The sequence below is a fragment of the Stegastes partitus genome, unplaced genomic scaffold (assembly GCF_000690725.1).
Source record: "Stegastes partitus isolate 25-593 unplaced genomic scaffold, Stegastes_partitus-1.0.2 Scaffold248, whole genome shotgun sequence".
NCBI lineage: Eukaryota > Metazoa > Chordata > Actinopteri > Pomacentridae > Stegastes > Stegastes partitus.
This window is the reverse complement of record NW_007577979.1, coordinates 422,311-438,737: the sequence shown is the minus strand read 5'-3', so window position 1 is coordinate 438,737 and position 16,427 is coordinate 422,311. Positions and strand designations below refer to the sequence as shown.

At 39.1% G+C, this 16,427-nt stretch overlaps 2 protein-coding genes across 2 annotated transcripts; one reads left to right on the top strand and one right to left on the bottom strand.

Annotated features, from left to right (window-relative positions):
- The first annotated feature begins 1,611 nt into the window (after window positions 1-1,611).
- On the top strand, window positions 1,612-3,812 carry LOC103357346 (interferon-induced protein with tetratricopeptide repeats 1B-like). Its single transcript, XM_008281870.1, has 2 exons — window positions 1,612-1,616; window positions 2,501-3,812. The coding sequence occupies exons 1-2, from the start codon at window positions 1,612-1,614 to the stop codon at window positions 3,810-3,812; spliced, it is 1,317 nt and encodes a 438-aa protein (XP_008280092.1).
- Window positions 3,813-6,581: 2,769 nt separating this feature from the next.
- rtca (RNA 3'-terminal phosphate cyclase) lies at window positions 6,582-15,442 on the bottom strand. Its single transcript, XM_008281866.1, has 11 exons — window positions 15,298-15,442; window positions 15,039-15,139; window positions 14,091-14,234; window positions 13,840-13,963; window positions 9,301-9,359; window positions 9,075-9,216; window positions 8,140-8,261; window positions 7,792-7,850; window positions 7,391-7,485; window positions 7,203-7,307; window positions 6,582-6,872 (listed from the first exon to the last, which is right to left on the bottom strand). Exons 1-11 carry the CDS (start codon window positions 15,346-15,348, stop codon window positions 6,774-6,776), a joined length of 1,101 nt encoding a protein of 366 aa, XP_008280088.1. The 5' UTR covers window positions 15,349-15,442; the 3' UTR covers window positions 6,582-6,773.
- Between the last annotated feature and the right edge of the window lie 985 nt (window positions 15,443-16,427).

Below are 16,427 nucleotides of genomic sequence, written 5' to 3'. Positions count from 1 at the left end.
GTAGGTGTGACTGTGAGTGTGCTTGGTTGTCTGTCTCTAAGTGTGGCCCTGTGATAGACTGGCGACCTGTCCAGGGTGTCCCCTGCCTTCGCCCTGAGTCAGCTGGGATGGGCTCCAGCCCCCCCGCGACCCTAATGAGGATTAAGCGGTGTATAGAAAATGGATGGATGGATGTCATTATCAGGCCTTCAAGGTGGCTCGATAGTTAGCACTGTTGCCTCAAAGTTAGAAGGTCGCCGGTTCGCATCCCGGTGAGGTGGAGTTTGCATGTTCTCCCCATCCAGCGTGGGCTCTCTTGGGTTCTGTGGCTTCCTCCCACATGTTGAGGTTAATTGGTGATTCTAAATTGTCCATATAGGTGTGAATGTGAGTGTGCTTGGTTGTCTGTCTCTCTGTGAGGCCCTGTGATAGACTGGTGACCTGTCCAGGGTGTCCCCTGCCTTCACCCTATGTCAGCTGGGATAGGTCCTTTATGATACCCCAACGTTCATGTTAAGATATTCTACTTACTATTTATCATGTGACCAAAAACTAAAAAATAGTTGCTGTCACAGAAAGCTAATTCTTTACAAAATCATTTTTGCTATTTTTTGAAAATAATAACTTGCTGTAGATGCTTAACATGTACAGTGGCAGTCATCAGGTGTTCAACTGCTCTTCCTTGTGAGTGCTGCTTGAAATTCCATGTCTGTGTTAGAACTGAAATGCAAAGCCCTGTTTTGGGCCCACTCACTGTTAGGTTAAGGTTGGGTCAAACCTTTGACATGCTACAGTCTGCTTATCACGCTACAAGACAGAGTGGTAGACTTCGGACATGACATAATTAGCAACTGCTGTTATTGCTGATATTTCCACTTTCTGTGTGTGTGTGTTTCATCATGACAGAATGTCGACATGATGTGTGGGCCATACAATCAAAAATGGAGTCAAGAAGCTTTACAGGTTTGCAGCTGAGATCAAAAGTAAGGTTTGAGGATAGATTGACAAGCATAATGGCTGGTATGATCCCATCTCAGCATGGTGTTTATTCTGAAAAAGACTTTGACTTCAACACGTATGACTTTAGCCTTTTGATCTAGAAAGGCTTGTTATATTCTACCCCAGCTAAAAGATTAAAAAGATTAAGTGTGCAGTCATTTTTCATTTTCTTGACTACAGATAAAAACTGTGGTATAAAGGGTTTGTTACAGATAAGAGAAAGAAAGCAGTAGATGATTGTGCCACAGTAAACAATAAAACACAGCTGTTCATTTTGCTTTTAAAATTAGAAACATTATTTGAGCATAACTATGTTTATTTTGATGTTTGTTTTTAAAGGATCCATTATTTCTGCAAATTTACTGAACAGTGTCTCTGTTCAGAATCAGAACATACTGTAAATCAGTTTAGTAATGACAAGTGGAGCCTTTTCAGAGTAACAAACATGTGACTGTATATTTCTGTTCCTGGAACAGTCCTCAGAGTCCAAACCTGGTGTTCAATATCACATCATTTACAACAGTAGAAGTTGAACATTACTGACTTTTATGGCGCTGCACCTACAATAGAAGCCACAAAGAAAAGAAACCAGCGCTGTTAGGCAAGCCACTGAGTCCAGGCAGCAGCTGCATGATGAGGTGAGTAGTTGCTTCTTTAAAATATTGTATATCTGAACATCTTTCCTCCATTCCTCCTTTATATTTTTGTGACTTACCGTTATTTCTTTCTTCCCTTCCTGTGTCCTCTTCTGTTTCCTGTCACTTTTCTTTCTTGTCTAGACTTTTTATTTCCTTTTTCAGTCCCTTTTCTTCAGTTCTTCCAACATTTCACTACTTCTGTATCTTTTTGAAAAGGAGTTCTTTTTCATCTATTGTATCTGTTAACCTCTCTTTTCTATCATTGTGTTATTCTGCTGAATTATTGCCTTTTCCTGCCTCTGCTTTTCCTTAATAGTATTTATTATTGTGTTTCCTCAGTGCATGTTTCATTGATACCTTCACTTACGACATAGTGTTCATGGGGGGGATTGTTGGGTTTGTTTGTTTTTTATTCATTTAGTTCTGTAAATGCTTGTGTTCTGTGTGTTACATGAAAAAAATCTGATTGAGTGATCAGTTCTTTTCCTTTATAATTACCTTTTTTGTTACATTATTTTACTTACTCCTTATTTCCTTCTTTTTTTCCTTTCTCGTCCCATTTTTATTTTTCCTTATTTTTTCCTTTCTCTTTCCACTATCTCTCTCCTTATCCTTCTTTCTTCCTTCCTGTCTTTGTTCCTTTCTTCCTCACTTCCTTTCTTGATTTCTTTGTCTTCCTTCTTTTGTTGTCTTCTCTCCCTTCCTTGTCTGTCCTCCTCTCCTTCCTTCGTTCCTTTCCTTTTATGTCTTCCTTCCATTCTTGTCTTCTTTCTTCCTTTCATGAGTTGAACAGTAATTATCCAAACAAAATACACCACAGAGCATATCATAATATTGTTTGGTATATACCTAATTTAAAATAATCCATATTAATTTTTCATTAGTGCTACTCAGAGTCAGTCAACACTGGAATCCAAACTACAGGCTCTGCAGTGTCACTTCACCTGGGACCTGGACCCCAGCAGGTCGAAACTTCTCTGTGTCAGGGACAATCTGGAGGACATTGGCACCCAGGAGGGATACAGTTGGCTGGGTTATATTTACAACCTGCAGGGATTCATCCACTGCCGGTTGGGCTTCCTCAAAGATGCCCGTTGTTTCTTCTGCAGGGCCACAGAGGCCTTCCGCCAGATAAGAAACACGGTCTCAGATGAAGGTCAGTGGTTGGTGGTGAGCTATGGGAACCTGGCTTGGCTGCACCACCACTTGGGAGAACAGGCACAGAGTCAGGGTTACATATCAAAGGTTGATGCCCTGATAAATGAATACGCATCGCCATCTCCTGATGAGCTCCATCCAGAGATATATGCTGAAAAAGCATGGACCCTGATGAAGTTTGGCAAAGACAACAACCTGCTGGCTGCAGATTACTTCCAGAGAGCCATTAGAATGCAGCCGGGCATGGTGGAGTGGCAGACCAGCCATGTCATAGCATTAGTGAATTCCTGTAATCACCAGAACAAAAACCTTGGGGCTGACATCATGGAGAAAGTTAAACTTACCAAAGAACAGGATCAGGCCAACTTGTACCTTGCTGCCCTTTACCTTGAGGCCTGTGCTGACAAGGGAATAAACATTGAATATGAAGCACGTGAGCTGGCTAGGAGGGTTTTAAGAAAGGCAGTCAGCAGCTACAGTGGTATCGAACCCCTACTAAGGCTGTACAGAAGATATTTATCCATGGATGAAGCTGTTGATTTGGCAGAGGAGGCACTGGAAAGACATCCGGATGAACGTTATCTGAAGAGATGTGCTGCAACATGCTACAAATGGAGGATCTTGTCTCAGAAGGACAACCCTCTGGAGCACAGCATGATCAACAGAGCCATCAGTCTCTGCAAGGAAGTGATTTTTCTTTATCCCCATTCTTCATTTAAAATGCAAATAACTCTTGCAAACATATATGCTCAGTCAAATACCACCCAAGCTGCAGCAGACCAGATATATGAGGAACTGCTACAAAGTGATCTGGATCCTGAAGAGGCACAAAGGCTTTACAACTACTATGCAAAATATTTACATTTCAATCGAAAAGAGATCCACAAGTCGATAGAATTTCACATGAAGGCAGCCGCTATACCTCAACAATCTCCCTACCGTGACAACAGCATTAGATATCTAGAAAAGATTAGAGAAAAAAACAGAAATCGAATGTGTGGAGAAATACAGGAGTTTCTGGATAAGCTGCAACAATAAGAGCCCTCACTGAAGATGAAAGTTTTACTGTTCACCGGAGTGTTTGTGGTTGTTGTGTGTTTTTTTGATGAAATTTTGTACATATTAAATTCTGATTTAAAAAAAAAAAAAGGCTTCATAAATACGAGTCTATATATATATATATTTAAATAACCCAGAATCACTTGTCAATAAATTGCCTCAAAGGGTTTATAAAAATGGAAAAAAATGTTTTACAGACTGTAGCATCATTTATTAATCATATGAAAGACATTCATTTGAATCAGATGATGTCAATCAATGCCATCCTGTTTCATCATGCTATGAAATTGTAGGCTACACTCCCAAGCTCATGCAGACAACTGTCACTCTACAACTGAATTCTTGAGTTTTGTCCTTTTGTCTCTAAGTTTAGCTCCTCTACTCTTTTGCTATATATGTGACTGTCCAACTTAGAAAAAGTTTCAAATATTCAAAAAAGGGCTTGCTGTATCCAACTAGCTTAATAACAATAGAAACTCTGCTGTAGTAATCATGAGTTTGTATTATAAATAATAATAAATAAAACAGAGTTAAAATAAAAGTAATCAAATAAGTCAGTAAAGAAGATAATTTAAGATATTGATTTAAAAAAAAATAAAAATAAATAGTAACAAGTTGTCATGCATATGAAACACAATAAAATTACTGACAGGCTAAGCAAGAAAAACTTGTGAGATAATGACTTGGTGAGTTTCAGCACCTAAATCCAGCGTTTAGGTGCTGTGACAACATAGGCACAGATCCCTCCTGTCTTCATCTAGGACTAGATACACATTACTAGACTACGGTAAATAATGACTCGGTACACGTTATTAGGCACATCTGTTAATGTGTGAAAAACAAGCGTGAACCATGGAGGCCCCACTTTGCAATTTCCAGAACTTAAAGGATCTGCTGCTTATGTCATGGTGTGCCTGATAATACAGGACACCTTAAGAGGGCTGTGGAGTCCAGGCCTTGATGGGTCAGAGCCATTTTGGTAATGCAAGAGGGACCTATGCAATATTAGGAAGGTGGTTTCATGTTATGATTAATCAGTGTCCATCTTATCTTGATGAACAAAAGTTATTTCTAGTATTGAAAGTCATGACCATGATCTAGTATCAGAACTTGACTTAAATGTCAGAATTTCAACCTTAAGTAATAAAATTGCTTTTAAAGTCTTGGTTTTGACTTAATATTTATTTATTTATTTTACCTTTATTTTACCAAGTAAAAATGTTTGAGAACCAGTTCTCATTTGCAAACATGACCTTGCCAAGAGGCACCAGCAGGAACAAATACACATGTAAATTACAGACACAAATAGACACATGAAGATAACAGAACAAAAGTAAACAAGTACAAAGCATGGGAGCATATGCATGTGTGTGAAAATAAGATGTGCATGAGATGTAAGAAATTGTGTGTGTATATATAAGTATGTAAATAAAGTCCTACGTGATCAGCAGGAGCAACAGTCAGCTACAGTCTATTGGATTTTAAGCTTGAAGGTGGTGAGTGGAGTCAAAGTTGCAAGTTTAAGGATGTTTTGCAAGGTGCTCCAGTTGTTAGCTGCTGCAAAGTGAAATGAGTTACAGCCAAAAATAGTAGAAGTATTGGGGAAAATGAGCTTTATGTACTCAATGGATCTAGTACGATAAGAATTATAGGCAACGCGACGAAGAGAGGACAGCTAGGGAGGTGTCTTGGCCAGAACTGACTTGTAAATGAAATGAAACCAGTGATGAAGGCGCTGAGTATGAAGGGAGGGCCACCTCACCAATTTATAGAGATCACAGTGGTGAGTGTGGAAGGGTGCATGAATGGCAAAGAGAATGGCTGAGTAATAAAGAGTGTCCAGTTTTTGAGCACAATACTTGGGGCCATATTGTAAATGATGTCGCCACAATCCAGATTTGGGAGTATTGTTATCATTACAAAGGTGTGTTTACAGCATGAGTGAAGGAGGCTTTGTTGCGGAAGAGGAAGGCCAGTCTGGTTTTGAGTTTAGTCTGAAGGTTGTTAATGTGTGTGGTGAACGACAGACATAAATCCAGTCAGAAGCCTAGATATTTATAGGATTGGCTGTACCCCACAGACGAGCCATGTGTACAGCTGATCGTGGAGGGTGGGGGTGGGCTGGATACAACATTCCTTCAGTCAAAAATGATGCATTTGGTTTTACTGATGTTAAGATGGAGGTGGAAGTTGTGAAAGAACTGCTCAGGGCCAGTTTGATATCTCAGAATGTTGATCTAAAAGTCACCTTTTTCATTCACTGAAAAGAATGCATGTCATGATCATGACCACAAATGCTAAAATCTTGACTTAGTACCTCATAATTTAGACTCAAAGTAATTTTCAACCTAAAGTCACTCAGACTTTCGTCACTCATCTAAAAAGCTGTATTTTGACTAACTAGTAAGCTTCTAAAAATAACAATTTTGACCCAGAAACTCATAATCTAACCTAGAGGCAGTCCTTAGTATGTCCAGATTTTGACCTGAAAAGTCTGTATTTTGATTTAAACAGTAACATTAAAGAGCTAGTGTTACCAAAAAAAAGTCAGAATTTGGACTCAAAAAGTCAAAGTGAAAGTTTTGATTACATTTCTACAATCTGAAAATCTGAAACTGGCCTTTGACAAAGGTGTCAAAACAGAAGAAAATGTCTTAATCTGTTGACTTAATAAATTTGACATAAAGTCAAACTCAAATAACAAACAAGGACACTTAAGTGTACATGGAAAACAACTGAAGCAATCACTTAGGTGTGGCAAGAGTTTTACTTATTTATTACAGTATTTAAGGAAAAACCCTGAGAGAGACGAGCTTAGAGGGTCAGCCATGTCAGGAGCAGCTACCAAGTCCAGTAGGGAGACAGACTCTGTGTGTGTGCGTGCGTGCAAGTGTGTGTGTGTGTGTGTGTGTGAGTGTGTGTGTGTGTGTGTGTCTTCAGCTACAGGTTGGGGTTAGCTGCTCCTGATCCTTGACATTCGATGATGTAGGTGACATTGCTGCTCAGCTCATCCTCACACTTTGTTATTGTGAATTTTGCCTGCAAAAAAACAAAACAAGAAACACAATTATACTTATAATACATCAGTGGCTATGCAGACTGCTTCACTACAGTACAACACGAATATTCAAGAACCAAACAAAAGCATATATAAGTCTTACATAATAAAATCTGATTTTTAAATCAAATCCCATTTTCAGCACAAAAACCACAATTCAATCTCTGAAAACACATTTTCCTCTCCAAAAGGTTTACCTGGACAAAAAAAAAAAAAAACTATAGAGGGCCTGAAGTTTTATGTACACATGTATTTAATGGAAAAAGTTATACTATGTGTGTACTGTGTATATGCTGTGAGTTGCTCCTGACCTGAGTCAGCTGCTCTGCAATGTGAATGGCCGTCTGCGTGTGCAGTGTCACAGCACCAGTTCGAATCCGAGACGTCCCCTTTGCCAGCGCCATGAAGATAATGAGCTGAGGAGGGATACAAGATCAGAGGGAAGTCAGTGAGGCCACAGTGAGATCAGCAGGTGTGTGTCAGCAGGTGTGTCTCTCACCTGGTCCTGAAGGAATTCATCCACGCAGCCATTGTGTCTGATGTTTCTCAGTAACATCTCGGCAGCTTCAATACCAATTTTATCTGCATACACACCTGAAACACACACAGAGAGTGTTGATGGTATTAGGTTACTTGGTCATCTGCACTGTGAATCACAGTCTTGTTAGACCTGTCAGTGCAGTTCTACAGAACATGATTGGTCCACTTAGAAATCAATCCAAAGACATTTTCTACAAGTGGACCATGTGATAGAACAAAAAAAAAAAAAATGTAAATGCCTTTTTACTTAAATTTCATGATAATGGGTTTGTCTTTGTGTCAGCGTTAAGTTTCAGTGGCTTGTTGTGTATCACTGTTTAGTACAACATTTCAACTTGCTAGTTCAAGTGACTGCCCCACCTTTCTTTCCCAGAGCTGAACCAGCAAACAGGCAACCTGTTGATGACTCTGCAATGATTCTGAAACACCGACAGGAGAAAGATCAATCAAAGAGCTGCTGATGACACATATCATTAATAACAGTAAAAAAAAAATAATAATAATAATGCTGTTTCACTACATGGTGGACACTCCCCAGTTAAAACGACACCTGGAAAACTATAATGTTTTGATCAGTGTCCAATTAAAAGTACGTTAAAAAAAACGTTATTGAAGTGTTTCATACTTTTACAGTTTTTGCTAAATGTCACTCAGATGCAATTCAACATACTTCATGTTGAATCATAGCAATTCTGCTATTATGCTTACATTATGCCATTCCCGCTTCCATAGGATTTTTCTTTCTCCTGAAATGGCTGAATGTTAATGTACAGTTCTTTGATTTCCCTCCTAATGGCTCGAACAGCAGCTGCCGACATGTCTTTAGCCAACTGAAGACAAAAACAAAAACTACAGTCAGCTCAATAAAGACACACAAATCTATAGTCACAAAAGACACAATTAAAAAAATAAAACTATCGTCTACACAAGGAAAAAACATCAAGAAATTGAACTCAATAGATACCAGAACTTACAGCTACATGATTAGGACAAAACTGCAGTAAATGAAAAAATACTACAATTGAAACAACGACTACAGCAAACAAAATTTTACATTTACAGCTGAAATGATAAAACCAACACATTCAAACTCAACACAATTAAAGCACAAAAAACTGCAAGTGAAACGATAAAAACTACAGTGGACACAAACTACAGTCAACATAATCATACCTAAAGTTGATAGATTATAAAGTAGTCCGTACAATAAAATCCACAATCAACTTTATAGCCACGACAGTGGACTCGATACAAAATACTACACTCAACACAATGACAAGGCTCGTTGTAAAATACATCGACAGTTGTTTTTCCTTTAATTCCACGGAATTACTGACATGGAAAATTCATGAAAAAATATTTAACTACATTTTCAGGGATGAAGGATATTTATGAGGATAAAAATTACATTTAACTTGTTTATCATTCTGAAACACTTTATATCATGAAGAAAAAACTGCATGCTTCATAATGTTACGTTGAATATGTAATCTATCTTTATACATATTATTTATAATCCGTCATCTCATTAAAGTTTCTTCGGGATGGTAAACATTTTGTTTTAAAACCTAATCTCAATCCCTTTCAAATTTTGTGTAACTCAGCTGCACAAGAGCAGTAATGTGTGGAAAAGTGAACTTTACTTTGAAGGGCAGGACTCCGGCAACGTATGCTCTGCCGTGGATCTTTGTGATGTTTCCTCTCTCTGTCATGATGACAGGTTGCAGTTCTTTGACAGGATTCACTTTCACCATCACCTCACCACCACCTTTAGGGTAGAAACCCCTGATACACAAATACACACAGTACAGTCAGACACAACTGTGCATACACACACACACTTCTAATTTTTCTACTCTGTAAACCAACCTCATTCTGATGTCACAGTCAAAATGGACTCCAAACTTCTCCACAATGGGTTTAAAAACCTGAAGAAGAAAAACCAGTCAACTCAAAAATGTCTTCTGTACAGTATGACAGTTAAGCTAAGACAGGGAAATGTCTATGTGTTTTACAAAACTTAAAAACACTAGACTAAACATGTCCACAAATTTTCCGTATGTCCATAGGGGATAGCAGGACTGGAAAAAATTGTGCCTGCACATTTTTTACACAACTCTGCACATCAACTCCAGGAAGATATTGTATATTTTCAGATACATTCTATTTTTTGATTTGTCAATGTAAGTACTGTTATAAAGATTAAAATCTGACAATTCTTTCTGTTTTTACATTTTCTGGCTCTGGCTTTTTTTGAAAACTAAAGATGCTTTTCAAACCCACTGGTGGGTTTTCAGGTTAAGAGGGTTAAAGCTGAGGCAGACAGAAATCTAGTATCTGTTTATTCCATTATGGTATCATGTCCTATGCCCACTGTGAACACTGCTGCTCTCACCTGCTCTGGGTAAAAAGACATGTGATTAGCCAAAGTCAACTAGATTTTCTAAAGCCTGAAAGCTGAGCCAAGAAGAGGTGCAAAAGTCTAGTTTCCTCTCAGACCACTTCTATGACAACATGCTGATCGATTAATATGGAATTTATGCCCTAAAAATGCTTCTTCCCAACAAACAATGGTCCATCCAGATAACAAGCAACAACACTTTACAGCTCAATGACTTTGCAGATTAATGACAAAGTTTACAGTGTTCTGTGTGTACAATCAATGTGTCCACAGCGTACATTCTGAGCATACAGAGTGCAAACAGTGGGTGTTTCCAGTGCACTTACCATACAGCGCACTGACAATATGCTGACACTGGCTTTAAAGTGTCTTCATATTATGACCCTCGGCTGTTGCACTCCTTTCCCCCCTTTTGTAAGATGAACTCTTTTCAGTCTGTATGCACCAAAATGTTGTCTTCACAAGAAATATTGGTTGCATTTCTGCCTCGGAGGTTTAAATCAATAAGCTACTGCCATCCGGCCTCCAATGACAGCAGAGCGCGCATTTGGCAGTGTGATCTGAACAACAACATTCAGTATGGACCCAGAGGTTGAGCCCCGTCAGTCGTGCCACCCTTGGCCCTACTTAAAGGAAATATTTAAATATATAGGCTCCAGGAATGGATCATGGAAATCCCTGTGTCTCAACTATCTGCCTCAAAGGAAACCACTACTGGCTTTGAAAAATGTACCTTCAAATCTAAAGAAACACATTGAGGTAAGCAGAGGTTTTGCTATGCTAAGTTATTTTCTCGGGCTCATACATGATAGCCAAGGTTACATTAACTTTGTTTACTGACATCATGTTATAAATGTTCTAATCTAGGAAAGTACATGTTAATATACAGCAATCGTCAGAAAAGAGCACAACAGCGTTTTCATTATTTAGCTAAGCTCCATGCGAAGGTAAGGTGGCAAGTTAGGCTAGCTTGTCACACATGCAAGGTCAACATCATTTACAATGTAATATAGGCTCTAACTTTTCTAGGCTGTGAAATTAGCATTAAAAGACTAGTTTGCACTGGCACATTGCCAAGATAGTGCAGGTAAAATTTGTCTTGTCTTTTTTATTCTGATCCTTTAACAGCAGCCCTGTTTCTATATGAATCCTTTATAATGTCTTCATATACTTATAACAACAATCTGAACCTACCTGTGGAAAAAACAAACACTTTAGTGAACGTAATTTATCATAGTAATTTAGAATCTATTTACCACCCTCCCCTCTGACAGACTCAGAGTCATCAGAGTCTGTACCAACAGACTAAAACACAGCTTTTTCCTCATGGCTGTGAAGAGACTGCTGCAGGAACCATGACACTCCCAGTTTACGGATTCATTCTAACCAATGCCCTTTTGCACATTAATAGAGTATTTATTTTATTGCTATTTTATTATATCACCTTTTAACCTTTTTCTCCTAGATTGTGACCATATTAGCTGCTGCAAAGATGATGCCAAACAAAATTTTGTTGTATTTCTTGTACAATGATAGTAAAGCTTCTTCTTCTTCATGTTAAGACTTGTTGAATTCTCATGTTCGCAACATGTCAGTAGTTAAAGAAAAGAAAGATTTAAAAAAAAAGGGCTGCAACTAATTTTTTGTTTTTTTACAGTTTAATATTCTGTTGATTAGAATAGTTGAATAATCAGTCGATAAATTAGCCTGTCTCTTCCAAAGCTTAACATTATGTCCTCAAACACTTTGTTTTGTTATTGCACTAAGATCTTCAGTTCATTGTCAGTGAGGAATCATTTTTAAGGAATGTTCTTAAAAATGCAGATGCCATTAGTAATACTTATAAGCAACAACTTTTGTTTATTGTAAAGGTCAACGTACTTATCCTTACCTTCTGTGATACATTTCACACTATTTTATAATTCTGTTGATTATATGTTACCTAACAGGGTAACACAGCCCCATACAACGTTTTTTATTGAAATATAGGCCTGGACATTAAGAGACAACCTATTGTGTGAGTACTTTTACTTTTAATACTTAAAGTGCATTTAAATATAAGTACTTATTTACTTGTACTTAAGTAGGATTGTTAATGTAGTACTTCCACTTTTACTTTAGTATATATTTTGCTGGTTAGCAGTACTTTTACTTAAGTACTGAGCTTCAGTATTTCCTCCACCGCTGCTGTTAACATCAGCACCACAAATCAAAACAAATAAAGTAATTGACATCTATCAGTCTGGAAAGGGTTACAAAGCCATTTCTAAAGCTTTAGGACTCCAGCGAGTCACTATCCACAAATGGAGAAAACATGGAACAGTAGTGAACCTTCCCAGAAGTGGCCGGCCGACCAAATTAACCCTAAGAGCAACAACTCATCCAGGAGGTCACAAAGGAACCCAGGACAACATTTAAAGAACTGCAGGCCTCCCTTGCCTCAGTTAAGGTCAGTGTTCATGACTCAACGATAAGGAAGAGACTGGACAAATCTGGCCTCCATGGCAGAGTTCCAAGGAGGAAACCACTGCTGACCAAAAAGAACATAAAGGCTCGTCTTACTTCTGCAAACAAACATCTGGATGATCCCCAAGACTTTTGGGAGAATATTCTATGGACTGACAAGTCGAAAGCTGAACTTTTGGAAGGTGTGTGTCTTGTTACTGGCGTAAAAGTAACAAAACATTTCAGAAAAAGAACATCATACCAACAGTCAAACATGGTGGTGGTAGTATGATGGTCGGGGCTGCTTTGCTGCTTCAGGACCTGGACGACTTGCTGTGATTGATGGAACCATGAATTCTGCTCTCTACCAGAAAATCCCGAAGGAGAATGTTTGCCATCAGTTCATAACCTCAAGCTGAAGCACACTTGGGCTCTGCAGCAGGACAACGATCCAAAACACACCAGCAAGTCCCCTTCTGAATGGCTTAAAAAAAAGTAAAAAATGAAGGTTTTGGAGTGGCCTAGTCAAAGTCTGGACTTGAATCCAATTGAAATGTTGTGGCATGACCTTAAAAAGGCTGTTCATGCTCGAAACCCCTCCAGTGTTGTTGAATTAAAACAATTCTTCAAATAGGAGTGGGCCAAAATATCTCCACAGAGATATAAAAGAGTCATCGCCAGTGATAGAAAACGCTTGATTTCAGTTGTTGTTGCTGTTGAGGGTGGTCCAACCAGTTGCAGGTTTAGGGGGCAATTACTTTTTCACACAGGGCCACGTAGCTTTGAATAGTTTTCTTAATAAATAAAAGCATTATTTAAAAACTGCATTTTGTGTTTTACTTGGGTTATTTTTATCTGATATTTACATTTGTCTGATGATCTTAAAGTGGGGAAAATATGCAAAAAAATAAGAATTTTAGAAGGAGGCAAATACTTTTTCACGGCACTGTACATATAGCTGTCTGCAAACAAAGCCTGTGGCTTCAACTCAAGCTAAAGGCCCAACTCAAGCATCTCTGTTTTGTTCAGATTTTTATCAAAAGTCGGTCTGCTCAGCTATTCTCCTCCACTATGCTATCTACTGTTTACAAAACAAGCTGCTAGGTCGCTGTTGTGGTGGTCCCCGATTTCATTCAGCCAGCTCTCCAGTGAGTCTCTTGTCCTATTGACAGATTCCAGCTTCACTGTGACAGTAGTCGCCTATAGGGCTGGGCCATATCATACTGTGCACGGTAATACCGGTGTAACGCAGGGGACGATATGAAACATTGCAATAAAATTTGAGTGAAATGCGCATGCGCGGTGCCGTTGTTTTGGTCCGGTCTAATGCACATGGAGTGAGAAGCATGGCGACGACCGAGGAGGAGGGCGAATGCAGTGCATCGACTGACACAGTAGGGCTGGACCCGACTATCGGAATATTCGGTCATTATGGTGGTGTCTGGATAGACAGATAGATTTTCTGAGCAGTGTACTTACATATTGCACCCTTAACAACATGATCTTTACAGCTTAAGATCACCCACACCCACCACTCTCAATAAAGTGTGTAGACCAAATACCTTGACAGTGTAGTCAATCTGAGGAGCCATCTCTGCATTGGTTCCCCCTTTCAGACAGAGCTGTGAGGCAGCATCAGCATAAAGAGCACAAGGCAGAGCTACCTGTAGCAGCAGACACACACTCCTGACACACACATACACACACACACACACACACACACACAACAAGATTATATAAAATAAGTAGAAATCAACAACTAAAATTTAATGACACACAGCAGCTGTTTACAGAGTCAGCAATACAGTCTCACCCTGCTGTCTGTGTATCAGCAGTGTGACTTCCAGACTGGATCTTTCCTGGAGTCAGACTGATGTCGGTGGAGCCAATGCTAGCTCCCTGCAGACTGCCAGAACACAGATCTGAGACCAGCTGCAGGCCGCTCAGGTGCTGCGGTCTGAACACACACAACATGGACACAAAAAAAGCACTTAATAAAACTGTCAACAACTTCCACTTAAAAATGTGACGTTGTAATGTTTCTTTTATTCTGTAAAAAGGGATTGCTAAGGGCTGTTGGCCACATTAAACCATTTACATGAAAAAGGAGTACATTAAAGAAACCAGTAAAAAGATATCCGTTTAGAAAGTGCACAAACCTGGTATGTTATAAACTTGATAAAGCAGCATGGTGGGCAAAACAGGACTGAGGTGGATTTTTGCAAGCTGGATGTGATGTAATATAACCTACCAAGCAGCGACATTAATCAATGAAATCTAATTAACTGATTCACAGCTGCCTGCCGATGCGGCTCTTTGGAAGGAGGACTGCGGCACAGAGATGGAAAACTCATTAGAAGGTTTCCCTAAAATCTACGTGAATTTTTACTTGTGTGATGCCAAATTAAGAGGGCTCCACATTCCTGACCAAGTCTAACTCATCTTGTCTTATTGTGTGTTTGTGGACAGTCTTGTAAAAAATAGATTTTTAAAAAATGTGAGTGGGCTGTGGTCTGCGTCTTCTTTCTACACGCCAGCTGCACACAATGTATCGAGCTAAAGTTTGTGAAAAGCAGTATTCGGATAAGACCGGGAGGTTTGAACAAATCGTTACAATCAACGTGATATAAATAAAATACGTTAACATGATGAACAAAGAAATTGGTCTGTGTTTGTTGATATGTGCTGAGTAAGTTAGCCGATGAATCGACTTCAATGAATAGGCTAACATTAGCCTGCTAGCAGGTGCGCGCTACTTCACCTGAGCCCCGGAGTGCTTCTGCCGGCTCGTATTTTGGTGATTTTGATGGATGATCCGGTGATGCAGCTGAGCGCGGCGGAGACTCTGAGGATTTGTCCGCCCTGTGTGAAAAAGAAAAGAAAAAAAAAGAGAACCGAATCCTGTGTGGTCAGAACCGGCTGCTAACTGCCGCTGTTAGGCTTGTGTTAGCATGTTAGCGGCGCCAAACAACAGCTGACTTTCTTATCATTTCTCCTGTGAAGAAAGTGTGAGTACTCACTCCCTCCATCACGCTTCCGTCTATTTCCATCGCCGCTGAGTCCATCTTCATGCAAAAGACTAAATTCGAACTTTTTTCTACCGCACAACCGTCCAGCTACGCAGCCGCCTCCAACACTTTTCTCCTGCTGTTGGTGATGCTACTTCGTCGTTAAGTGGGACGAATAACTACAACAACCACTTCCGCTAGCTTTCAAAATAATTTTTGTCAGTTTCAGAACCAATACCGGGATTTTTGTGGAAAAAAAAGTAAGATAACATTTTATCAACATAAATCTTACAGGTCTAGTAAATACAAAACTATGAATAATAAAGCAAGGAATTAATTTAAAAACAGATGAAATAGTAACAGGCTGACATTTAATTTAAACCAGAAGCCAGTAAAAGTAGTCTCTCTTAATTTGTTCACTTCCATATTTTTCAGCAAATTTAACATTCATGCACTTAAGAGACAAATTCATCATAGAAAGCATTGCTGATAAGACTGTGTGAATCAGAACTTTAAGGTGGAACTGTTGCAAAGAAAGCCCTATTGAGGATGACCAACAAGGTGAATAGGGCGACTTGGACTCAACACAAGGAATGGACATTACACCAATGGAAAGCTGACTTTGGAAGAAAAAATCTAAATGTGAAATTTCTGAAGAGTGTTCAGAAACTGCTGTCAAAGAAAAAGGTGAAAGAATCTAGTATTTTTAACATGTATTTGTGGATTTGCTCTTTCTTCAGAAATCTTAGAAGTAATCTAAATGTTCTGATCCATCCCACAGTCATTTGTATGGTGGTGAGAAGGCATCCATATTTTGTTTGCCAACTGCCAATAAACATCAATGAACAATTAACTAATTATCCACTTCAAAGCAGAAAGTGACAACATTTAAAGTGGATATCAAATCATGTACCAGTCTTGACTCCGGAGCTTCTGGCAATCTTGGGGACAATCCGGTGGGTGGAGGAAGTTAGGCTAGGACTGGTAATTATATGTTCAGGTTCTGCACTAATGGCACTAAAAGGAGAAGACCAATACTAGAAACTTTAACTGGATTAAATGTATGAAACATGTGCATCAAAGGTCAGGAAACACTATGGGGTTTTATGGATGCCAACGCACTAAAGAATGAAGAAGCTTAT